The sequence below is a fragment of the Physeter macrocephalus genome, chromosome 11, assembly GCF_002837175.3.
Source record: "Physeter macrocephalus isolate SW-GA chromosome 11, ASM283717v5, whole genome shotgun sequence".
In the NCBI taxonomy this organism is placed as follows: domain Eukaryota; kingdom Metazoa; phylum Chordata; class Mammalia; order Artiodactyla; family Physeteridae; genus Physeter; species Physeter macrocephalus.
The window spans coordinates 4,540,292-4,566,251 of NC_041224.1; the positions used below are offsets into that span (position 1 = coordinate 4,540,292).

General features: G+C 42.5%; 2 protein-coding genes across 2 annotated transcripts in view; both read left to right on the forward strand.

Moving 5' to 3' along the window:
* The first annotated feature begins 4,800 nt into the window (after positions 1 to 4,800).
* On the forward strand, positions 4,801 to 8,754 carry RIPPLY2 (ripply transcriptional repressor 2). The gene is made up of 3 exons (XM_007115096.2): positions 4,801 to 5,169; positions 5,484 to 5,548; positions 8,607 to 8,754. Exons 1-3 carry the CDS (start codon positions 4,801 to 4,803, stop codon positions 8,752 to 8,754), a joined length of 582 nt encoding a protein of 193 aa, XP_007115158.2.
* Positions 8,755 to 10,990: 2,236 nt separating this feature from the next.
* Positions 10,991 to 25,960, forward strand: part of LOC102993801 (cytochrome b5 reductase 4) — a 100,508-nt gene continuing 85,538 nt past the window's right edge. Inside the window, exons 1-2 of the mRNA XM_055087691.1 lie at positions 10,991 to 11,202; positions 16,581 to 16,734. Of these exons, the coding sequence (XP_054943666.1) occupies positions 11,128 to 11,202; positions 16,581 to 16,734 (229 nt within the window). The 5' untranslated portion in view covers positions 10,991 to 11,127. The remainder of the gene's footprint in view (positions 11,203 to 16,580; positions 16,735 to 25,960) is intronic.

Here is a 25,960-nt window from a genome sequence, read left to right on the forward strand (position 1 = left end):
CTCTAAGTGGAGAATAAGTCATGCCCGAGCTGAGGTCACCCTGTCCATGGAAAAGAGCCGGGAAACATCAGGTCACATTCAAAATGGGAAACCAGTTGACGCTCTAATTTTTCTTTTCATTGGTTATTATTTTCTGGATAAGATAGAAGCCCTTTCCCATTGTTTTTATGTGGTCTTCATTTTTTCCATGCTTCCTCCTCAGGGACTTTCACCTAGCACCCTCTCTCCAGGATATGCTCCCTTTCTTTCATCCTGTAGTCATTCAAAAATCCGAAGATTAAAAATAAAGCATGTTGGGTACACATGCACCATGTGTAAGGTGAATTTATAATCCTTTCTTTTTAGTAAAATATAAAAGCTGGTGGCTTCGATGTCTGTTAGAATGTAAGCTCCATGAAGGTAGGGAGTTCTGTCTGTTTTGTTCACTGATATATCCCAAGCTCCTAGAACAGTGCCTGGTACACAGTGGGTGTTCAATAAGTACTTATTGAAGGAATTAAGGTTTTTATATTTTTAATCTAATTTTAATGACTCTCTTATTTATTTATTTATGGCTGTGTTGGGTCTTCGTTTCTGTGCGAGGGCTCTCTCTAGTTGTGGCGAGCGGGGGCCACTCTTCATCGCGGTGCGCGGGCCTCTCACTATCGCGGCCTCTCTTGTTGTAGAGCACAGGCTCCAGATGTGCAGGCTCAGTAGTTGTGGCTCACGGGCCCAGTTGCTCTGCGGCCTGTGGGATCTTCCCAGACCAGGGCGCGAATGCGCGTCCCCTGCACTTATGTCTCATCATCACAATACACCCATCCTTCCCCGCACCATTTCTAGTCCCCTTGATTAAACTTGTTTCTCGAGTGTTCCCAGACCTGGATTATTATCATCACTGAGACACACTCTCCAGTCACATGAGAATCCTCCCCAGGGCTATTGATCTCATTGCTTCCTTCCCCTTACAGGACCATGAGCCATCGTCCAGGTCCAGTGCCGTCTCTCTAGAAGGTTCTCCCCTGCTTCCTCTCTTCATCTTATCAACATTCTCCTGTCTCAGGACTTCCCTGGTCGTGCAGTGGTTAAGACTCTGCGCTCCCAATGCAGGGGGCCTGGGTTTGATCCCTGGTCAGGGAATTAGATTCCACATGTATGCTGCAACTAAGAGTTCGCATGCCACAACTAAGGAGGCTGCCAGCTGCAACTAAGACCTGGCACAGCCAAATTTAAAAGAACTATTTTGAGCTCTAGAAGACCATTAACTTCCCTTAAAAAAAAATTCTCCTGTCTCTTGCACGCTAAAAACAAAACCCCTCTACTGACCCAGGCTTCCCCTTCTCTCTCTTTCCCTGTAAAATGGTAGCATCATCTCACTGTTTTTATTTCTTTACCTCTATAGCTCAACTAACTGAAAAAAATCTTTCACTCCCATTCACTCAAGATGGTGTTTTAAAGTCACTTATAACCCCTTAACTGCCAAATTCAATTAACACATGTCCTTATCTTGTTTGACCCCTTGGTAGCACTTAATACCTTGGACCTTTCCTTCCTTGTTAGAATTCTTTCATCCCGTGTTTCCACCACCCCTGCTCTATATAAATGCACCTTCCACCACCTTCACTATTCCTTTAAAGTGAGGGTTTTTCATTTGTTTTGTTTTTGCTTTATTTTATTTTTTGCATACCGTCTCATTTTACATGCAAATGTTGCTCTCCAGAGCTCTGTCCTTGCTCCTGTTCTCAAGCTTACAAAATTTCTATAGGAAAATTATCAACTCCTATCGTTTTAATTTCTACTTCTTTCTTTTTTTTATGATTCCCACATTTAAATCTTTAGCTGTAAACTCTCTGCTGAACTCCAGATCTCATATTTCTGGTTGTCCTCTGGATATCTTCTCAATATATGTGTTCTTAAGCCTTCTAAATCTATTAATTTTATTCCCTTCTCTGTGTTATGACAACTGGCCACGTTCTAGAGGAAAGAGGCTCCATCACCTTTTATCCTTAAGTGAAGATGCTGTGCAGTAGATCCCCCACCAAACGAAAGTAAATATATGACCTGAGTGAGAAGTAAATGTCTATTATTATTATTATTATTATGGGTTGTTGTTGTTGTTGTTGTTTGCGGTACGCGGGCCTCTCACTGCTGTGGCCTCTCCCGTCGCGGAGCACAGGCTCCGGACGCGCAGGCTCAGCGGCCACGGCTCACGGGCCCAGCCGCTCCGTGGAATGTGGGATCCTCCCGGACCGGGGCGCGAACCCGCGTCCCCTGCATCGGCAGGCGGACTCTCAACCACTGCGCCACCAGGGAAGCTCTGTCTATTATTTTAAGCCTATGAGAGTTTGGAGTTATTTGTTATTGCGGTCTAGCCCAGCCCGACCTGACTGATTCAAGATCTAAAACCAAATTCATTGTTGCTTCCTTGAGCACTGTTAACAGAATGAAAGAACATAAAAGCATCTCACTTGCTCTTCCTCCTACATTCTATTCTTCTCATCTTTTCTGAGCCATCAACATCAACCCATTTAAGCAGGCTAGAAACCTGGAAGCATATCTAGACTTCACGTTCATGTCCACCCACATTTTATGATTCAGGTAGTTCTGTAGATTCTAAGTATCCGTCAAATATCTTCTTTCATTCCCATCCTTAGTATACATCTTCTCATTATCTGTTGCCTGAACTATTGCAATGAGTTTGTAAATGATCTCCTTGTCTCTAGTGTCAGACTTCCCTAAATCCATGTGGCTGCCAGAGTAATTTCTATCAAACGAAAACTTTGATTATTCCACCCTCCTGCTTAAAATCTCTCACCAGGCCTTACAGAATAAAGCTTAAGTGCTTTACCATCGTACATTAGACTCTTAATAGTCCAAGCCTTTTCTCCCTTCTCAGCCACATCTGCTCCAGCAACACCTAATCCCTAGGAGCACGGCTCCTTCTCCCACGCCTGCACCACACACACACACACACACACACACACACAGACTCCACTATTTCTTTTTTTTTTTTTTTGCGGTACGCGGGCTTCTCACTGTTGTGGCCTCTCCCATTGAGAAGCGCAGGCTCAGCGGCCACGGCTCACGGGCCCAGCCGTTCCGCGGCATGTGGGATCTTCCCGGACCGGGGCACGAACCCGTGTCCCCTGCATCGGCAGGTGGACTCCCAACCACTGCGCCACCAGGGAAGCCCTCCACTATTTCTTGACCGATTCTTCTAGAAATCCCAATTTTGGTTTCTTTTGCTTTAAGAAGGCTTACCTGGTTGCAACAAGCAAACAGACTTATCAATTCCCTCCCTTGTACTACTTCTTTGCTTAAAATGTGCTTTTGTTATTGAACGTGGCAATTTAAAAGAATCTTTGCTCATGTGGCCATTGTGATGGCCATAGATGGCAATGACTGCGATCCTCTTGAGAATAGGGGGATATCTTATTCACAATTTTATCTGGAAAGTGCAGACCTTAGCACATTACAGATACCCTAAAAGATGTTTACAAAATGGATATGATAAACCATTTCATCAGATAGCTTAGCATCTGTTAAGTGTTTAGATTTTTTATATAACAAAATTTATTGAGAGCTTACTATGTGTCAGGCACTGTAGCAAACATTCTATAAGTTTTATTTTATTTAGCCTAACAGTACTTCTAGGGCACTGAGACATGCATTAGCTACCTATCCTCACTGATTTCACTATCTGAAGCAAACCCTTTCTCACCTTCCTGACAGGCCGATCATTATAGGCCCTTGGGTATTAATTAGATGGATTTCTTTCCTACACAGTAATTGAATGGATAACAGAGACATTATAGCCTACATTTGGGGTTTTTCTCTACAACTTTCAAGAGTAAGTTCAGCTCTATTATTTAAAACATTCTGGACAAAAATCATGACATTTATATATCATCTTTTCTTGGAAGCATAACTTTTTTTTTTTTTTACCAAGATTCATGGACCTCTGTGATAAGTAAGGGGTAACTTAAGAGAAACAGGCACAGAGAGGTTGACTAAGTTATTCCACATCATAACTTTCCAGGATTTCATTATTATTCCACACATACCCAACACCCACAAAAGAACTTGCTCATTATCACTGAGTGACAAAATGCCACGAGTGACAGAATTGTACAGATGACACTCAAGACTTATCTTTGGAGGACACTGATAAGATGTTGGGGGAAATCGCAAAGATGAGAAGACAGAGTAGAACTCTATGCCAAAATCCTATGACTCCAGCCTCTGGTCCTCTAGGTTGGAACATTCAGTCTTTTACAATTCAACTCTTGTGAATCTTTAATCTTCAAATAATAATAGGCAGATGGAGGAACCTAGTCTGTCAACACATTAAAAAACACACAAATCCTCCCCAAACCGATATTCCTTTCGTAAGGAGTGCAGAACCAGTGGCATTTGCTGAAGGCGAAAAGCCGTGAGACTGTCGAGCAGTGAAGACCCGCCACTCGGCCTTTTTTTGCAGAAATACACAAAACGTGTAGAATCGCTTACGTTTAACCCGTCCTAGCCTCTTCACTAGGAAACTGGCCGCTCGGGCGAATGTTGTTTTCCACCCCCCGCAGACAAGTGTGGAAGAGCGATTAACACTCGCTTGACAAACCCGCTCCCCGGGCCATTTGGGAGTTGCACGCGTTCGCCCCCGGGGTTCGGGCCGCTGCGCCTTCACGCGCAGCCTTTTTGTTTACGCGGCCGGCAGAGGAGAGAGGGGAGGAGAGGGAGAGGACGTGTAAAGATGTAGCGGGCCGCGGGGGCTATATAAGGCTTCGGGCTCGGGCCGGCTGGGTGCCAGGGGCCGCCCTGCCCATGGAGATCGCGGAGACCACGGAGACCCCAGGCGGCCAGCGCGCGCGCCGCCGCCTCCAGCTGCGCGCCGCTCCCGCACGCCAGACGCCGCGCGGGGGCGCGGACTCCGGGTACCGCGTCTCGGCCCCGCCCTGCGCCTCCCGCGCTCCATCCCTCCCGCCTGCACCTCCCCAGCTCCTCCCCTCCGCTCTCTCACCCCCGCACCCTCCAGGCCCTCGCTCAGGTGCGGTCGGTTCTCCCGGGTCTGAGCTCACGCCTCCTCTGCGCGTCTTTTGCTGCCCACCTCGCAGATCCGCAGGCTTCTGGAGACCGTGGGTGGAAGACAGTGGCGAGAAGGAGGCGGAGGCGCCGCACCACGCCGCGGAGGCGGTGAGTGAGCCGCGCCTCCCAGGGGCAGTGTTGATCGATCAACGCCGGGTACGCCGGGCCCCAGGGAGACACGCGCCTGGCCTTCCCCTCGCTTAAGATCGCGCCTGCTGGTGGCCATACCGGTGGCCCTGTCGGTGCTGATGCGACGAGTGCGTCCTCCACAGCTACTGGCACGCACAGATCGGGCCGGGAGCGAGGCTACTGAGAGCCCCGCGGTCACACTCCCTGCAGACGAGAGGAAAGCTTGGTCGCCAGGGTTTGCAGTTTTTTTAGAAGGTGAGTGCTAACTTCGATCCATTTCCTTACACCCCCAGATGCCAGATGGCCCCGGAATAACGGACGCCCCAGGAAAGCTTTCCCGATACAGACACCCAGTCAGGTGAGTGACAGGCCTCATCGAAGGTCTCCTGCTCCTGCAGCCACAGGGAAGAGCCGGGGGCCTCGTCCAGCCCTGCTCAGCAGCTGGTCCTGAAGTTTTTCTCTTTTGGAAAATCTGTCTTTAACGTTTCTTTATCTTCCTCGCCCCAGAGGTCCTTTACTCATCGAACTGGAAAATGTAGGAGCTCACGCTCTCCCCTAAAAGAACTGTTAATCAGTGCACACTTAGTAAATGCTTAAAAAATGTATTATGAAGAGGGAAAGTGGGCGGTATTAGCAAAAGTAGAACGGTGACATCTTGTGCCTGGAAAACAATTTCTTTTTAATGCCACAGGGTTCAAGTGAAATTGACTTCACACCAGGCAGAGTGTGTATATTCTTATTCTCTTGCAAACCAGAAAGAAGAATGGTATTCACAATCATGGTTTACGGCAAACTGAACAAATCGAGCTTGACGTGTAAGAGAAAAAGGAAATACGAAGAAAATCCTGAAGACTACTAAGGATCCCAAAAGGGACCAAAAGTTATCTGACTTAACAATTAGGAGCTAGTTTACTGTTCCTAGCTACTGGGAAGTCAGCCTTCCTGCAAGATTCTTGGTAGCTTTTAATCAGGTGGAAAGTTAGTTCTGCAGTTTGCCTGCCTTAGAGAGCTGTTAGATGAAGAGCTATGTAATGTTGGTAGAATGTGTATATGTTTATAATAGCACATAGTAGTCGATACATGTTGATTAATTTCCTACCCTTTGCTAGAACTTGTGAAGGACAGAGAAAAAAATAATCACAGCCCTTTGGAAGTGTTTTAATAGTTTAGTTTGGCCAATTTTATGCCTAACTCTGTCAGAGGGGGTGGTGAAGGGTCAGGGAAGTGTGTATCATAGGTGTGATTACCTGGCTGAGTCTTGAAGTCAACCAGATGGATGGTAGGTGGGGAACGTGGGAGCAGAAGAAATAGCATAGAAAAAGAGAACAGCATGGTTCCTTCTGGGAGCATCAAGGAACTGGCATTTGGGTGTGTGAAGCTGTGGTCATTTCACCAGGGAAGCCAGGGGCCAGATCTTGTACACCTTGGTACAAGAGTTTTGTCCTGATCCAGTATGTGGCATTGGGAGCTCATGGACTTTATTCTGTCGGTGGTATTGGGGATTACTCAAAGGATTTTAACCAAAAGAGTAATGTGACCAGATTTATGTTTCAGAAAAATCACTAAGGAAATGGTATATAGCTTTAGTTAGAACACCAGAAGTGAAATTGGAAGTTATTGCAGTTCGGGCATTGGAAGCGAGGATAGGACTGGGTGAATCTGGGGAATACTTAGGTGACACAGTAGATTAGGCTTTTGATGTATTGGCTGTGGTAGGTAAAGTAGAAGTAAAAAGACAGAATGACGCCCAAGTTGGTGGAACTGTAGATCTGGGGAGCAAGATACTGAGTCGAATTTTCCATTTGTCATATTTAATGTGCCTATCGTGCCTCCAGATTGATATTCCAGTAGAGAGCAGCATATACAGGTCAGTGGTCCAAAGTCAAGTTCTTAAGTGGAAATACAGACAGACTTGGGAGCCTTTGGTAAATGAACAATTGGGGAAGTCATGGCAGTGGGTCAGGTCATCTGGAGGAGTGAGAGAGGAGAGATGATCACTCCTGATAAAATGGTGGGGGAAGGCCAGCCTCTAACCTGTCTACAGAGAAAGAGAGGTCCACAGAGGTGACTGAGAAGAATCACTCAGAACAGGGGAGAAGTCAGTAAAGGAGGAAGTCCCTGGAAGAAACGTGGCCAGTAAGAGATTCCGGGGGAGAGAGAGTGTGATAACAATTAAACAGCGTTCTTTGGGTTTGGCAGTTTTACACATTAGCAAATCAATCGCTTCCTATGTAAGCACTTCCGTTTTTGAACTATTGTAGCAGTTTCTTTGTATTTCTCTTAAGTTTATTGTATTTTTATTAAGTTCTATCTTGAGTAGTAATGTGTGTTTCTGATTCTTTTTACTCAGTTGTCAACTTCCTGAAGGTAGGGACCATGATTTATTCATCTTTGAATTATGAATTATGTTTGGCGCAAGAGATCACTAAAATATTTATTGAGTGACTGAATTACTGATGGTTGTTTATTTAGGCACCCAGTTTATAAACTTAAAAAACAACTATTTGGCTAGAAACGTTTATAAACTACACGGCCTACTTTTTTGCCTTTTAAAATAGAGTATAGTGAACATATGTAACTTTCTCTGTGTTAGAATCAGTCTATTATATGGGTATGTGGGGCTATTTATTGTATACTAAAATACTGTGTACTGTACCTGGTGATTCAGCCTTGTCCTTTTATTTTACTTGGATGAAAAATAATAGAAGATCAGATGGCAAGATTAATATTTGTTGGAAATTTGAAGTTTTGAGGTAATCACGTTTACATACAAATTATTTGTATAAAACCAGTCTAATTCTCAGCATCTTAATATGGTGTTCCAAAATTCAGTTGGGTGGGGAAAGGGGAGAGAGATGGGCTCGAGGTTGGGGTCAGAGGTAGCCTTTTGAAAAGGTTGCTTTTTGTACTTTTCTCAACTTGCTTTGGTTCCATCTATAACTAAGAGCGAAGTCTGAGTTTCAAGCAAAATACTAGGTAATTTCTGCCTATGTGTAAGATGCATAATATTTTGACGTCTTTATAAAGTTGGCTATCATCACAATTTTTAATGTCATGGTAGGATTCATTTTTTTTCCCAAAGGAATTTGGAAATTGGAAGACAAACCTTCTTCTGTATTTTGTAAGAATACATATATCCATAATGCCTGAAGTAAGTTAAATATTGATCTTATGCTCAGGAAGGGTTTAGTGTGAATTTGTTTGGTCCAATTTATAGCTTGGATAAAGATTTAAAGTAATTAACCAGTTATTGATACTTTGTCAAGTAGACTCCGTGAAAGCTGTGATAGTAGCATTTTAAACTATCTAAATGCATAAATCAGTTGTTAAATATATGGAGATTTTGAAATTTGAACGTTTCATGAGTAGAAGAATGTGAAAAAAATAAAGCATATTATGTTGTCTGCTTCTTTCAGACTATTTTGGCCAAAATCAAAGTGTTACGATTACTTATATCAAGAAGCAGAAGCTCTTCTGAAAAAATTTCCAATTCAAGCCACAATTTCATTTTATGAAGATTCTGATAGTGAAGAAGAAATTGAGGAGCTGATCTGTGAAAATTAATCTGATTACTTTTGATGACATTCAAAGCTTATAGGTACAAATTAGATTAGTGTACAAATGTATCATAATCCTTTTAAATTAACTTATTTGTATATAAATTATTAATAAAATGAACTATTTAGTAATTACTATGGTAGTTTGGCCTTTTTTATCCCTACACTATAATTCAATGTTGGAATTTTAAAATAGGATTTATTTATAATGGAACCTTGATTGTATTATAAACATTTGGGGCTTATAAAAGATAATTTGGTTCTCTTCATCAAATTACAAATTTATCTTCAGTTATAATTTTGAAAATAAAACTTTTCAAAGAAAGACAATATTTAATTTTCAAGACTGAATCTTGTAACATCTGGTATTTCCTACCAATCCCCATTGAATGTTGTAGTTACAGATGAATATTATCTTACTAGATAATGAGGACAATCCCCTTATGTTTCCAATCACACATTATTATTATGTGTTAGCTAGCAGATGGTGAAAAATGTTGTAAATCATTGTCTATAATTGAGATTGGGAATCAATGTTAGGGCTATTAAATTGTAGGGTTTTTAATGAATGATGAGTCAAGTAATTCTTACTTTAATACCCTTCTGCTGGCCTCAAATCCAGCAGTAAAATAGCATGGGTGTTTAGTACTTATGGCACTACATTGAGGGATCCCCAGAATTAAAACAAAACATTTAAATGGATGTGACTTACATGGAGTCTAAAAAAGGGGAGACAAAAGGCCAGAATTTGATAGCATTGTTTTTCCATTTCTGTCCACGAGGGAGCTAAGAAATTTGGCAGATAGGAAACATTCTCCAACAGCATCACCCTCCATCGCTGCTGTGGTTCCCTGCTCCTGATACGCATGTAAAAATTTTCACATAGGAAGTGAAATAAATTCTTAGAGATTAGCTTTTTTTTTTTTTGCGGTACGCGGGCCTCCCTCTGTTGTGGCCTCTCCCGTTGCGGAGCACAGGCTCCGGACGCGCAGGCCCAGCGGCCACGGCTCACGGGCCCAGCCGCTCCGCGGCACGTGGGATCCTCCAAGACCGGGGCGCGAACCCGGTTCCCCTGCATCGGCAGGCAGACGCGCAACCACTGCGCCACCAGGGAAGCCCCTAGCTTTTTTTTTTTAAACATAGACTTATAGAAGAATACATCATCTTTCAATGAAAGAGAAAACAGGAGCACTTTGCATGGGAGAGGTAACATAGTAAACTATGATCATGAAGTTCTTTTAGCTCAAATACAATCTTTGCAGTGGCAAGCAATTGAAATATAAGCATTGATTTCCAGGCACTTTAAGGACAAAACAATTGAAATAGAGCAAGTTCAGACCATGTTTCAGAGTCAGGAAAAGTTAGTAATGGCAGGAGGATGGAGAGTTACTTAGAACTATATTTCTTTTCCTGAAAACTTCTTCTTTCACTGGGTTCTGCTCTCAGGATATGTGTGTTCCCCAAGAGATATGCAAAAAACCCCACCAGGTCACCAATCTGGACCTTGAGTATTAGGGACTGGTGTTTACCTGCACAGTATTTGTGCTGCTGTCATTAATATGGTGGAATAGTATGAAAAGCCACAGCGACATTTACTGAGTGTCTACTGTTAGCCAGGCACTGTGCTAGGTAATTTGCACTTGACGTCTCACCTAATTCTTACTAAAACCTAAATCCATTATGCAGATGGGAAATGAGGCATTGAGATACTAAAGTAACCTGCAGAAGGATACTCATTTATTAACTGCAGGGGTGGCATCCAAACTAAACCTCTCTGACTCTTAGACGTGGCTTAAAGGTGAAGTGTTCTCTTCACCTAGCAGGAGTGGCTGTTTGCATTTGACATCTTAACTCTTAAAGGTTCTCTTTCCTGTACAGCGTGGTGCCTTAGAAGAGAGAGTTTCTGAGAAATCAAAATGCCTTAATTGTATTATTTTATTCCATATTTCAAGCAGTGTGATGGTAGTGCTTCAACAATGGGCAGACACTTGTGTTCTGGGTTAACAGGCGTCTCCAAGAATTTATTCTCAGATTCAGTCAGCACCAAGGTTTAGGAACAGCTTCACCCTTCAGTCTTTCCACGGAATAGCTGTCACCTCGTTGCGGTGCTGAAATTCAGGGTGCGGGACGAACGGAGCATGCGTACTTTGCCCTGGTTCCACCCCCGCCGGCTCTCCGTTGGTCTCGTTGGCTCCGCCCCTCGCGTCCTCGACGTGCTGCGTCATGGCGCGCCTCACCCCGGGCGACCCCGGAAGTGGGTCGGGGGCTTGGCCTCTGCCCGGCCTCTGAGCCGGAGCCGGAGGTGTTACCCGAGAGGGGTCGCGCCGCGCTATCCCGTCGGGCGGCGTACCCCGGGCCGGGCCCGGGCCAAGGGTCCAGGATGCTGAACGTCCCTTCCCAGTCTTTCCCGGGCCCCAGCTCGCAGCAGCGCGTCTCCTCCGGGGGGCGTAGCAAGGTAAGCGGGTGACTCCGGCGGTCTCGTGCCGCAGCCCTCCCTTCCCGCCAGCGTTTCATGCTCCGGCACAGTCCGTTCTCTCCTTCCGTCTCCTCTCCCACCTCCTGTCCCCACCTCTAGCTTTCGTTCCCTCCCGCCCTTGCTGGCGATCTCTTTCAGATCCCATGCCGTTTCCAGTCCTCGAACTCTCCTCATCTCCCTCCCTCTTGCGTACTGGCCCCTTTTCTTTCCCATCCCTTTATCCCGTTCTGTCAGTTCCCTTCTTCCAACTCTTTTCCCCTTAATTAAATTCAGATGTATGATAGGGCCAGGCTCTGTGCGTCCCATATTGTCGGGACTCAGTATTAGCTTCCTTCCTTCAACATAATCTCCTCTCCGTTCTTTTGTTCACTTTCCGAAGGGGTTGTGAGCGATGTGAGTTCCCTAGAAGAGAGGAAAGGCAGAGAGGAAAGGCTGAGCACTAGCGACAGTGACCAGTGATCATCCCGCCAAGGGTGGGGACTCCGGGAGCTAGGGAAGATTGGAGAAGCGAGAACAAGTGTCTACAAACCTCCAGTTAGGTTTACGGACACTTCTCCAAGTCACACTGCCTTTCTCTCTTCCTCTGGTACCTGATTGTTTTTATCACTGCCTTTGCTACTGATGTCATTTGCAGACTCTGAAGCTAATATAGTACTCTTTAACTTTTTGTTGCACCTAGCTTCTGTTACCAACAGGTGGAACACAAATGTGTTTTATATTTGCAGAATTTAATAGAATTGTCTCCTGTGTTCATTGCAACATGAATGCTGCTTGCTCCTCTTGATTGTTAGTTCCTCATTCAATAACCACATCTTCATGTTTTGTTTTCAAGACTTCCACCTACTCGGGCCACTCCTTTTTCATTTCTGGACTCTTGAGCCTTAGCATTGACATCATTTGGGAACTTCACCAACTTTCTCTATGTTCTCCACATGGACCTGGAGTTTGACTCTAGATCACAATTATGGGTTCAGGGATCTGTAGCTTTCATTAGATTTTCAGAAGTCTATAACCGCAACTGTAATAATAATAAAGCTGAGATTTATTTAGTGCTTACTGAAGACCTCAGTGCTTTACATGTAGTAACTTGTTTAATCTTTCTAATGATCCTATGAAGTGGGTGCTTTCGTTATCTCCATTTCACAGAAAAGAAAACTGGTTAAGAAATGCTGACTTGGACCCAGTAGGCTTGATGTGATGTGACTCTGACTGTGACTTTTCACTTATTGCTGCATATATTATGCAGCCATCCAGTCGTGTGTCCTTGTCTCCTTGGTGTTAGACCTGCTTCTCTCCTTAAGCTAAGTGCTTGGCTGAATAGTAGACCCTTTTCAAAGAAAGCATCTCTGGATTAGAATATGAGGGTTGCTGCCCTTCTCCATTAAAACTACCAGCCATGTTCTCAGTATCATTTAAAGGAGAGGGCTTCCCTGGTGGCGCAGTGGTTGAGAGTCTGCCTGCCGATGCGGGGGACGCGGGTTCGTGCCCCGGTCCGGGGAGATCCCACGTGCCGCGGAGCGGCTGGGCCCGTGAGCCGTGACCGCTGAGCCTGCGCGTCCGGAGCCTGTGCTCCGCAGGGGGAGAGGCCACAACAGTGAGAGGCCCGCGTACCGCAAAAAAGAAAAAAAAGAAATAAAGGAGAAAACTTAGAGGCAAAGACAAACGTTTCCCCAGGTGGTGATGGCAAAGGTGAGTCTTTGGGTCCAGAAAGAGAATAAAATACGATTATTGCGCAATTCAAGAGAAAACTCGGACGATTTTTTCCCACTGTGTGAAATTGTTACCGAACCGAACTTGAGTCCGCCTTCCCGACAAGCAGCGAAGGCCGTCTCCTGATGCTGGGCTGTGGTGGAGGAACGTGCAGCGTTTATTTGCAGGGCACCAAGCAAGGAGAACGGGCAGCTAGTGCTCAGAACACCCAGACTCCCCGATGGCTTTCAGGCAAGCGTTTTCAAAGGCAACATTTGGGGTGAGGGTCCAGCGAGCATGATTAGCTTGTGGACATTCTTCTGTTTGGTTGGTGGTGAGGTAACATGGTGATATTTTAGAAATCTCAATCCGCAACCTTCTTGTTCCAGCCAGGCTGGGGCCTTCGTGTTTGTGGTCAGCAGTATCTATCCCTTGGGGTCCTGGTTGCCGTAAAAGAACTCAAGGATATGCATCATGTTGTTATCTGTATCTCTTCAGGAGGGACTAGGAGTCCTGTGACTATTGTTCAAGCTCTTAGTACTTTTCTTGCTTGACTACTTTTCCTTGCTTTCTGCATTTTCTCACTTCTGTAGTCATTAGCTGTTTGATTCTGCTCTTTGGAACTCTGGGAAGGCCTAGGAGACTGAAGCTTTTTCTACAAATAAGAAGCAGAGACATGGAGACCCTACCATATTTGGGTCTCAATACCATATTTATTGAGACTCTACCATATGCTGGAGGTGTGATCTCTGTTGGGGAGGGGGAAATTTCTACAAAATTGACACAAGACAGATTAGCAGGAGGAAAAGAAACAAACTTAATTGGCATGCACAGAAGTCTTGTAGAAATGGGATCTAATGTTATGAGTCTAAGCTCCTACTGCCCGCAGCACGACAGGCCAATAACAGGGAGACGAATTGCTGGGGCAAGGAATAATGACTTTATTTGAAAAGCTGGCAAACGGAGAAGCTGGTGGGCTCATCCCCCAGAGAACCATCTTGCCTGAGTTAGAATTCAGGCGGCTATTTTTTTTTTTTTTTTTTTTTTTGCGGTACACGGGCCTCTCACTGTTGTGGCCTCTCCCGTTGAGGAGCACAGGCTCCGGACGTGCAGATGGACTCTCAACCACTGTGCCACCAGGGAAGCCCCAGGCTTCTTTTATACTAGAAGGGGAGGGAGTAAAGTCAAACATTCCCTGTTTCCCATCAGCCTCCAGAGAGGATGTGTTCATTACTTCCTCTCTGCAGTCATTCACAGGTGGGCCTGGTCAGGATGTTTCCTGTGAGCTAAACAAAGGTATTTTAGCTTAATGCTCATTGCGCAGGTAGCCGGGTTTCCAGAGATGGGCCATTATGTATAATTTAAACTTATAGGCAGCATCCCTTTAGTGATTAACTTGTAATAGATTCTTCCCTATTACACTAAGGAGTGGCCAAAGCAGGCAGCTTTTATACTTTTTAGACAGACAGTACATTTGAGAGGAATTGATGGGACAAAGAAACTTAGGTCTGGATACTGAATTGGTAAGGAATTTGAGCAAAGTTTGGGCTTGGGTGGTAAATTAGTAAACAAATAACAAGATTTGTTTACAGGCTTCTTGGCCCTGAATTTCCTATCTCTGGTGAGAAGGATGTCTTTCTACCTCCCAATACAGGGAGGGCACCTTTCACATGGGAGATTTATTTCCTGCTTTCAGGGAGACAGAGAGGACAGTCAAAGTGTTCCTCTTGCATGGCCTGCCCTGGGCCCCAACATCTCTGTTGTCAAAGAGTTTAGTCCAGTAGGCTTCACAGACTAGTAAAGAGGCAGTTATAAATACCATAGGGACTATAACAGTCTGTTATGACCTTGAAGGAGTGGGGGTCAGAAAAGGCTTCTGGAGGAAGTAATGTCTGCAGGGGGGAGAGAGCGGAATCAGTTTCCATTTACCTAGAAGCATAGGATGGGAAGGGGCAAAAGTTAAAAGTGGAGCTAGTGAGGTAAACTATGACCAGATTATGAAGGGCCTAGTAAACCACTCGAGGGCATTTAGAGACATTATTGTAAGGAATATGGGGAGCCACTGAAGGAGGGAGGGTCCTAGATTAGATTTGCATATCCAAAAGATTACTTTTAACGACCCTGCCGGTGATGGAATGGTGAAAGAAGTGGTTTGGGATGGGAAAGATCATACGTATTCTCACACTTTACTTCATTTATGAAGGCCAGGAGACCTAGAGAGTTGTAGCGATGGTAAGAATGGGATGATGTGGATTGGCAAGAAGGAATGTGAAGTTGGAAAGGCGCCGCAGACCTATTAACTTGGCTATTTGGGGGGCAGCTGAATATCTAAAATAGATATGATTCAGGAAAGCGAGATGTGTGTTTTAGTACTTTCGGGCTGCTCTAACCGAATATCATAGGTGGCTTATAAACAACAGAAACTTATTTGTCACACTTCTGGCGACTGGGAAGTCCAAGATCAATGCACTGGCCAATTGTGTGTCTGGTGAGACCCCGATTCCTGGTTTGTAGCCATCTTTTTAGTGTCCTTACTTGGCGGAAGGGGTGAGGGAGCTCTCTAAAGCCTGTTTTATAAGGGCACTAATTCCAACATCTTCATCACCTACCAGAGGCCCCATTTCCTAGTACCACCATCACACTGAGGATTAGCATTTCAGTCTGTTTTGGGGGGACACAAATAGCAGTAAACTTCCTTGAGTATGACTGCTTTTATGTTAAACAGTTATCTAGTACTATGTTACAAACTAGTTATACAGGTTAGATGTCTTGAAAAATTTCCACTAGGGTGTCTTAACTGGTTAAAACACTATTTGTACCTCTTATCTAAGAGCTTTGAAAATGTATTTTGTGAAAAAAAAAAAAAAAAACAAACCCCACAAAATCCCAAACATCCTGTTATTAAGCCCTCTAGGCAGGAGAAAGCAAAGTTTTGTGCAAAGCCCAGGTAATAAATAATTTAGGCTTTGAGGGCGTCATAAGGATTCAGTCTCTTCACCACCACCACCACCACCATGGGCGGAAATTACTCGCAGCTCAAGGGCTATACAGAAACGGGCATAGGCCAGTTTGCCAACCCCTTCCCTAGAGTGTGACAGTTTGAGACATTATTATAAGGAATATGGGAGCCACAGTTTTATTCTTTTCCATTATTTGATAACCTTTGTTTCTCAGTGGATTCTTAGAAAACATATTACCATCTCATGTGATTTCTAACATTCTGTGTAGGTTGAAAATCCGGAAAATCAACTTCAGCCAGTTGTTTCTGTTTTCTTCTATCAAATCCCTTGATTTTTAAGGCAAAGAAATTTTGGTCCAAATTGGTAAGCGGCTAGAACATATTAGCGATAGAGCCAGGACCAAAATGTGTTTTCTGACTCTGGGTTCAGTACTATCCTTGTACTGTGATACCATTTGGATGGACATTTGTGTGCCATAATTTCTAAGCCCCACCTCATGGCCCAGGTGCTTTATATAGGGTTCCATTTAAAATTCTCATGCCACCTCCTAAAGCTGAAGAAAATTTTTAGAATTGTTGTATTTGAGTTTTCTTATCTTTTGGAGTGGGAATCAATAAGGAAGTGGCCTGAAGACCAGCAGCAGGAAGGGGAAGGGAAAGCAGCCGACTAGAAAAAGCCACATTGAATTCTTCCCTTTTCCTTTTTGAGGTCCCTCTGAAACAGGGCAGAAGTCTTATGGATTGGATTCGACTGACCAAAAGTGGAAAGGACCTAACAGGATTAAAAGGAAGATTAATTGAAGTAACTGAAGAAGAACTTAAAAAACACAACAAAAAAGATGATTGTTGGATATGCATAAGAGGTAGGTGGTATTTATTATGTAGTGCAAGACGTTTTGGCTAGGGTTTCCAGTTGTAATGCTATACAACCCCTTGGTCCTGTTATTTGGTGATATGATTTGCAATTAGATAACAAAAGTATGCCTTACCCTGGGCGGTAAATTCTCTGATTCTGAATTTGGGTCTGAATTTGGGCAGCGTTTCTTCCCTAGGTCACTGTTCACATAGCATCCCCGTACTGTATTCCCTTTGAAAGAAAACAAGTGTTTACCCGGCAATTTAATACCAAAGTAATAAAATTATTCAGTAACACCTAGTTTATACGGAATAATGTTCCACCTTTGTGCCGTGTAACAGAATTCTGTAGGAAAAAATGTCTCTGAGAATCTAAAGTAAATCAGAAAACCCACATTAAAGCCAAATCCTGAGTTCTCACTTGCAGCACTTTTTATTACTTAATCCACGCTTGTTAGCAATATGAGTTACCTGATTTTTCCAGCCCACAGCAAATTAGAAGCCCCAAGCTAGAAATGGATAGATTGGGAGAGAGTGAGCAGAGAAAGAATGATAGTTGATGGAAGTAGATCTCATGGTGTCCTACGACCTGGTATCTGGGAGGGAAGCAAAAACAATAAAGGGCTTGCAGCTGTGCGCTGGGTCTCCACGGCAATGTCCTTGAGTCATCTAGACGGGGTTCAATATATCCACTATCCTCAGTTTCAAGAAGAAAGGAGGTGTGTCATTTATGGCTGCCATCGCAGCTGTAATTTTATCTTTGTATCATTTTGGTTTGTTGTCAGTTATCCTGGTGACACTGTCACCTGTATGAGGGCAGGGACCACGTCAGTCCCCTGCTGTGTCCTCGGCGCCTGGCACAGAGAGGTCATCAGTATGTGTTTGTTGAACTAGTGCAACACTTAGCATTCTTAAGAAATTTGGTTACTTGAAGAGGTGTGTGGTGGTCACAGTAGATCAGTGGTATAGTAAATGGAAAGACACCAGTAGCGCTGTTAGTTTGCCAGGGATGCCCAAACAGAATTCAACAAACTGGGTGGCGTAAGCAACAGAAATTTATTATCTCACAGTCCTGGAGGCTAAACTTTAAGATCAGGATATCTTCTTTGGGCTCGAAGAAGAATCTGTTCCATGCCTCTCGCCTCTCTTCTGGTGGTTCGCTGGCAATCTTTGGAGTTGCTTGGCTTGTGGTAGCATCACTCTGATCTCTGACTTCATCTTTATATGGCATTCTTCCTGTGTGATTGTCTGGGTCCAGATTTTCTGTTTTTATAAGGACATGGGTCATGTTGGAGGAGGGGCCTGCCCTACTCTAATATGACCTCATCGAATTACATCTGCATTGACCCTATATCCACATAAGGTCATGTTCTGAAGTATTGCAAGTTAGGATTTCCGTGTATGAATTTGGGGGTACACAATTCAATCCATAACAGATATAATTAGAGTGTGGAACGTTTTTCGGCGGCAGAGGGTATGGGATCTCCCGGGGGGGTGACGTAGCTCGTTCGGAGGCAGAGGAACAGATGCTCAGCTTGGCACAGTTCCTCAGGGGCCCGCACCGTGGATCGACCAGCAACTTGGAATGAGGAGTCTCAGACACGGAAAGCTCCGTCTGGCATTGGATAGGGTTTTTAATACCCTCCTTGCTTTCTGTCCGCGCTGCACACCTGTTTACCAGGTGCAGGTAGCTGGCACAAAATGACCTCCCCACTGTGCCCAAGTGTCTTCTGCTGGCCTGCGTGAAGTGGAGGTCAGTTTCCCACGAGGATTTCTCAGCTGGTCCGGCCACGGGCGCGTCTGAGCTGTTTCTGCAGTAGGAAGCCACTTTTTCAGAAAACTCTCTCATGTGAACCCTTCACATCCTAGCGCTATTAGATAAATGAGGCATCGTTACAATACAGTCATACTTTATTATTCATTTGATGTACTGATGGAGATGAGGGACGGGTTTGCTATGTTTGAAAAGTAATACATATCTCCCGTAATGATTTGAATGGATGACACTGTTCCGGTAAGGTTGTTGATTTAAGGATAAATTCTTTTAAAGTTTCTGTTGGAGAATGTATTCTACCCTCCTAATAATTAGGCTTTCCCCCCACCTCCCCACCGATTGCAAAATAAGATGTGTCTTTTTTTTTTTTTTCCCCTTTTGACAGAGTTTGGTTTTTAATTTTAATAAAGAAACATTTGATTTAGGCCCTGCCCTGGGACCCTCCACTCTAGGAGGAGAAGATAAATAACTGCTAGACAAGTCTGAGTGAAGTGCCCTACGAGGGCTATAAAGAAAGTGATGTCAGATTGCAGGGAGGGAGACATGTGGGTTAGGAAAATCAGAGACGCTTTTGTGATAGAGATAAGCCTTGAAAGGGTGGACAGGATCTCAACCGGAAGGGAGGGGGAAGTACACCCAAGCGGAGGGAAATGCTAACCAAGGGTCTAGACACAGAAAAGCTGGAGGTATGTTCTGGAGCTTAGGCTGCCTGTTGGAGAATTATAAGAAAGAAAACTCTGAAGGCATGTTAGGGCAGATTATGGAGGACCTTGAAAGCCAAGCTGAGAAATGTGTTCTTAATTTTGATGGCATTGTGAACTGTTGGAGGTGCTTGAATGTGGGGACAGAGAAGGCCTTGGAAAAGGTAGTCTGGAGGTGGGCATAGTGAATTGAAATGAGACTAGGAAAGCGTTTAGCTCTTACGGAAGCTCAGGTGGTAATGGGTGAACCAGGATGTTGACAGAGGCAGCAAAGTAGGATGAATGAGGATGACAGACAAAGTAGGATGACAGACAAATTCCCTGTAATTTCTAACACAATCCTCTATGAAGGTAGAAGAAAGCACAGGGCTGAATGTAATTGTCTTTTTCTTCTTAGCTGTTCTAATTTAAAATGTTAATGATACCTTCTTAAAGGGAGTGTATGCCAATTTAGCTTCGAAGGTCAGTGCTAATATTTGGATCCAAGTTTTAATCAAAGCTCTACCACAGGGAAGCATGGTATCAAGGTATTTTTTTCTTTTTTTAAAGTATTGGATTCTTCATTTTCTAACAATTGCCCCATTTTTAGAACAGTTCAAATTTCAGCTTGATCAGACCAAGGGAGACACAGTGTCTCTTTAGAAAATACACACTTTGGCATGGGTTTTTATAGCTAATATTTGGGGGACTTTTTTTTTCTTTTTGAGTACATAGCTGTTCTGCTTAATGTTCAGGTGTGCTAAATCTAGTCACGTTCGTAAAAAGAGCACTTGGCTGGCAGCTGACTGTAAAATGTGGGCATGGGTCTGGAATGATCTCAAAGGCAGGTTTATGGAGTTTCTGACTTGTTCACTTAATTCTCACCTTTCTCTGTAAAGTGTGTAATTCCTATAATGCAATAGGAGTTAATTGGGACATTGAGGGACTGGATGGGAGAGAGATAGCTTTTTCAAAAATTTTGTTGAATTTCCCATTAATTCATGCAATTGTAGTTTTCTCTTTTATTGCTATTTCTCTCTGTCTCTCTCTCAAGAACTAAAGGTGATTTACAAATATGTGAAGCTTTGAACATGAACATTTAGGTATTTGAATAAAAATCTGAATCACTCATCTGTGAGAGCTCTGTAGAGCCTAGATCAGACTTTGTTTTTCCTGTAGTACATTTTACTGTAGTATGTAATCAGTGTGGGTAATGATGTATTAAGTGATGAAATCATTTTTTGGCATCATTTTAATCTTAGGGTGAGGGGAAGTGTGGCCTGATACTCAATAACAGTCCGTTTAAATAAATGATATTTCTAAAAAGTTGATTACAGTAAATATATTGGCCATTCTGCTGTTAAAAATTTAGTGAATTCAGTTCCCCAAGTGGGATTTAATGGATTTCATTTATAACTTAGAAATGAACATACTTTGATTTCTCCTAATGCTGATTGTCATATGCTAGTAAATTGAAGAGGCCTGCTTGAGACCATTGTAAAAGTGACTTTTAATGGGTTTGTATTTTTCATGTTTCAATAACTAAAAAATCTTGGCAGAGTGATTCCAAGAAATGGTATTTTTCCATTACCGTTTCCTAGATTTCTAGGTTCGTTTACAGTAAACTTTAAAAAAATTTTAAAGTTTACTGTCACTCGTATGACAGTAGTGTAAATTTTTGTGAGTGCATCAGTTCTCATTATTCCTGGGTTTCAAATTTGCCTACTCAGTAGAATTTATTTGTAACCCCCAATCAGCACTCATAGTGCTTTCATAGTAATTTGCAGACATGCACAGTGCCGTGAAAAATTGGTGCTGCCTGAGCACACGTTCCTAGCCGAGGTCAGACAAGGCAATGTTCTGCCTTCTCGTTCCAGCTCTCTTACGGTAACAAGTGTCTTTTTCGCCGTTTTTTTAGTGCGACATTGTTCACATCCTGTGCTTTTCGTTGGTGATATCACTGTATACATGCCCCCCGCCCCTCAAGGAGAGTGCTGAAGTGCTGTCCCAAGAATGCGGTCATGTGCCTTCTGGAGAAAATATCTGTTAGATGAGCTTTGTTCGGCCACGAGTCATAGTGCTGTTGGCTGTGAATTCAGCGTTGATGAATCTACAGTATGTATTGAATAAGATGTCAAGCAGAACATACATTAAACGAGGTTATGTTTTGATTGGTTGACAAAAATGTGACCAGAGGCTTGCAGGAACCTCACCTTGTATTAGTATTTTCCCTTAGGAGCAGTGGTTCAGTGTTGGCTAATTCAGTGTTTGAAGTGAGTTTGTAGAACGTAACTGCCTAGAGTAATGAGAATTGACTGTAGTTCTTTAGGTTATCTTTTATTTATACTTCAGTAATAATAAAGTAAAATAAGTTTTATACTTTCTAGGTTAGATTCAAACCTACCAAGAAGAGAGCTGACTTTTTTTAATACCAAGTTCTTTTCTCCAGGTTTCCTTAGCTCCCTGCTTCAATGCTGTTTTGAGAAACTGTAGTATTTCTGTCTCTAGCTGAGAAGCTTTTTCTATCTGAAAATTTTCTTCTAGAAGCAGTTTTTCAAGTTTGGAACTAATGCTTTAATATATAACAGAAGGTATTTTCACAGTAATATAGAGTGCCTCTAAACAATACTGTATTGTTATTCCAGTTAGCTCAACTATTCTGTACATTGTCTGCTTTGTGTAACAGCCTCCTTACTTGCTTCTTGACAGTTTGCAGATTCTCGAACAACTTCCTTCTTCTATCCCTTGCTTGTTTAGGAAATACAAACCAACATTTTTTCAGGTCTATTTCCCTTTTTTCATCCATTTCTAATCTAATCTGTAGGTTCTCAGGTTGCCTATTATACACCATTAATGCAGGTAATCTAGTCTTTGTTGATTTTATTCTGTCCTACTGACATATGAGACCATTCGATTTCTTTTACTTTTACTCCGTCTTTATCTCCTTAATTGTTATTCAATCTCTTCTTTCTTTTTTTGACTCTTCCTCTCTCTGTACCACCCTTCCATTCACTAAAAATCCACTAGAGGGGAAAAACCTGGTGTCCTGGGGGTGGGCCCCCCCACCCCCCCATCTAACCCTCAGGTGTTTTGCTTGCTCGAGACAGTGGTTTACAGACTTAAGCCAACATTTAGAAATTTCCTTTGTAAGAAAGTTTTTGATTACAAATTCAATTTCAAAGAAATTTTTAGGGCAGTTCAAATTTTCTCTTTTTCTTGTGTCAGTTTTTATAAGTTGCGTTTCTCAGTATATTTGTTAATTTCATCTCCGTCATTTACCGTATTGGCATAAAGTTGTTTATAACATTCTCTTATTATCTCCTTGATGTCTTTAGGTTCTGTAGTGATAGACCCTCTTTCATTCCCAGTGTTGATCGTCTTCGGTTTTTTTGTTTTTTTTCTTCATCAGTCTGACTAGAAGTTTATCAGTCTTAACTTTTGGCTTTGATTTTCTCTGTTCCTTGTCCATTTTCTGTTCACTGATTTCTACTCTTGTTGTTCCGGGGGAGGTGACTGTCTTAATTTCTCTGCTTCAGCATTGGCATCTATACTTTTGTGGTGATAATTTGCTTGCAATAAGTCTTGTTACAGTCTTAGTTAATGTCTGGATTACCTGGTAGCAGGAAACTCAGTGTTGGGATTTTTATCCCGATTTACATTTTAGCTGTTGCCATTATCTTTTTACCAGAGGTTTTTGCTCACTTAGACTTACTATCCAGTCACATAATTCTCAGATTTTTAATTAAAATCACATATATAGCTCAGTATTCTTTATAAGAAGTGTTTTCTGTTTTTAAGCATCTTAGCAGGTTGATGATGTGTGAGATCTGTGCTATGTGCTAAGTGTTTACTTTTCCCAACAAACCTATGAAGTAGGTGTTCTGCTTCACGGATGAGGGCACAGAAGCTTAGCGAAGCCTCATTTTCCAAATGATGAAACTGCAGCTGAGAAAGTATATTAGTGGGGACTCATGGATGTAAGTGGCAGAAACTCCAGCCTAACTTGGTTTAAGCAGAAGGCCAAAAAGTTACAGGTGGAGCTGACTTGAGGTGAGGATTGGTACAGGGGCTCAGGTGGTGTCTTCAGGATCTGCTTTCACACTGTCTGTCAGTTTCCCTTCTGGGCTTGCTCCATTTTAGGACTAACTCTTCATAGCAGCAAGATGACCACAGCAACTGTAACCCCAGTTGTTTTCAGGTTCTCTTCCTTTTATCTAACAGCTAAAAGAAAAGTCTTGGACTTGGCTCTGATTGGCACAGTTTTGATCATGTTCTCGTTGCTGGAATTGTAGTTCTATTTAGGGGGAAATGGTGTACTTAATCACTTAAACCTAGGTCACAAGTTCATCCTGTAGCCTAGAGAGAGGGTCCACACTGAAGAGTCAGGGAGGAGGATGTGACTCCTTGAAGAAAAAGTGCTGCTGTTGCTGGAAGGGGAGTGGACGCTGGGTAGGGAAAACATTAACGCCCACTACAGAGCATAGCGTAACTTGCCAAAGCCATAGCTGATGAGAGTAGAGCCAATGTTTTAACCTAGGTAACCTGATTCTAAGCTGTCATGCTTAAACTATACTGTATTGCTTCCTGTTTTATCATATTCAACTCTAGATTGGATCCTGGCTTAGCCTTTATGCGTAACTCACTTTGAGTGCCATTCATGAATTAATTTATTATGAATTTACGATGGAGTGCCTATTACTTGTAGCTCTTCCCTTGTGCTAAATAGCATTTCTAATTAACAGTCATACAGGATAGCCTTCTGAGACAATTTTTATTTTTAGTAATTTAATGAAATATAGCTTTTGCTTTCTGTGTGACTTTGTGTGTAGTTGTCATTCATAAAAAAATAGAGACTATAGGTTTTAACTTTCTCTTTCTCTATATTGGTTCACTCATTTAATCAGTATTTCTTGGGGTCTACTATGTTTCATGCATGGTACCAGGTTCTGGGGAGTGACATGGAAATTTAAAACAGAGCTGGCCCGTGCTCTTATGGAATTCGCAATCTGGCAGGGAACACAAAGTGTTACTCAAGTCTGAGGAGTATTGTGAAGGAGAGGTCTGCTGTGCTAAGAGTGAAGATTCCAGGAGATTGAGTAGAGATGAAAGGTAAATGGGCATTAACCAGGCAGAGAGGAAGGGGAACAATATTACGGGTTCCGGAAAAAGCACGTGCGAAGTCTGGGTGGTGTGACTGTGTGAGAGAGAGCCCAAGTGCAACACATAGGTGTTCACTGTGAATATGAGGAACTTCAAGTTAGTGATACCTGTATTCTTTCTTCTCAATTTCTTGTATTGGAAAATCAAAGACATCATTCTCTCTAAGGCACACTCTTTTCTAAGGCTTGACCCTTTATGTGCTCTTATCAGTCCTTGCCAGCCTCTTCTGTGACCTCAGGTAATTGTTTATCCTGCATTGTTGAAACACCCTCAGTTCTTTCCTTTCTTTCTTCCAACAGCTTCCTCCTTTCAGTCTCCTCATCTTTTTCTGGTCCTCTTGGACTTTGCTTCTTCCCCTGGACTTTTCTTCCTCAGTATTTGATGTATGTCCTCTGTTAGAACATCTATAACGTTTTTGGGCCATTTCTTCTATTTTTGTCTTTTTATTTAGATTGAGTTTCAGGGTATTAATATGCAGCTTCTCTCCCTACCCCTAGCATCTAGTACAGGGCATGGCTCATGGGCAGTGTTCAGTAAATATCCTTTGAATCACATGTAGGACTTTTAAACCACATATGGTAGGGATATTTTAATGATTTCACAAAATAGTGACCAGTTGAGGGGCTTTCATTTTTGCTGTTTCCAGGTTATTGGCTCTTAGAGTTAGGGAATATATCAATTCCTTAATCAAAAATTTTGTTATTTCTGGACAGTTTTCTGATATATACTCATGGTCAGTTTTTCATTTTTGAGCTCATAGAATGTGAGCTGCAGCCTAATGGGGATCCCGTGTTCTCTTTCCTTTGTACAGCTTCATATTTCCTTTTGCAGACTTTGCACACTGTAGGGGTTAAGTAAATATTGGAGATTTCTTCAGGGCCGTTTTTTGCCATTAATATCTTCAATTAAACCTTTTATTTTGAAAAAGCTTCAGACTTTCAAAACAAGTTGCAAAAGTGATGCAGTGAACTCTAGAAACCCTTCACATGGCTAGATTCACCCACTGTTGACATAGTCATCCTTATATTTTAATGAATCCATTTTATCTTCACTATTAACTTATTCTTTATACCTTTTTGTCATCTTTGTTTTAGTCATTGCTGTAAGGGTTTATGATATACAATTTTAATTTATCACAGTCTACCTTCAAATAAAATTATACCATTTTACATACAGTGTAAGAATATACTTCCATTTCCTTCTCCAGTGTCTTGTGCTATTATTGTTATTCATTCCACATATGCTATAAATCCTGTGACATGTTACTATTTTTGTTTTAGACAGTTACTTATCTTTTAAAGAGATTAAGAAAATGAAAAAAATTACCCACATTTTTACCATTTTCAGTGCTTGGTATTTCTTTGTGTTGATCCAGATTTCCCTTAAAGAACTGACTTTCCCATTTCTTGCACTACAGATTTGCTGGCAATGAATTCTCGGCTTTTGTTCATCTGAAAACATCTTTATTTTGCCTTCATTTTGAGGGTACATTATAATTGGGTATAAAATTCTAGGTTGACAGTTTATTTTCCTCAGCGCTTTAAAAATATCACTCTATCTTCTAGTTTGCATAGATGAGAACTCTGTTGTCATTCTTTTTTTTTTTTTTTTTTTTTTCTT

Bases quoted from the DNA above. Each gene is read 5' to 3' on its own strand.
- RIPPLY2 (XM_007115096.2), top strand. From the start codon at position 4,801: ATGGAGATCGCGGAGACCACGGAGACCCCAGGCGGCCAGCGCGCGCGC. The intron at 5,170-5,483 runs GTGAGTGAGCCG...TTACACCCCCAG, and splicing joins CGCACCACGCCGCGGAGGCG to ATGCCAGATGGCCCCGGAAT. The intron at 5,549-8,606 runs GTGAGTGACAGG...TGCTTCTTTCAG, and splicing joins CGATACAGACACCCAGTCAG to ACTATTTTGGCCAAAATCAA.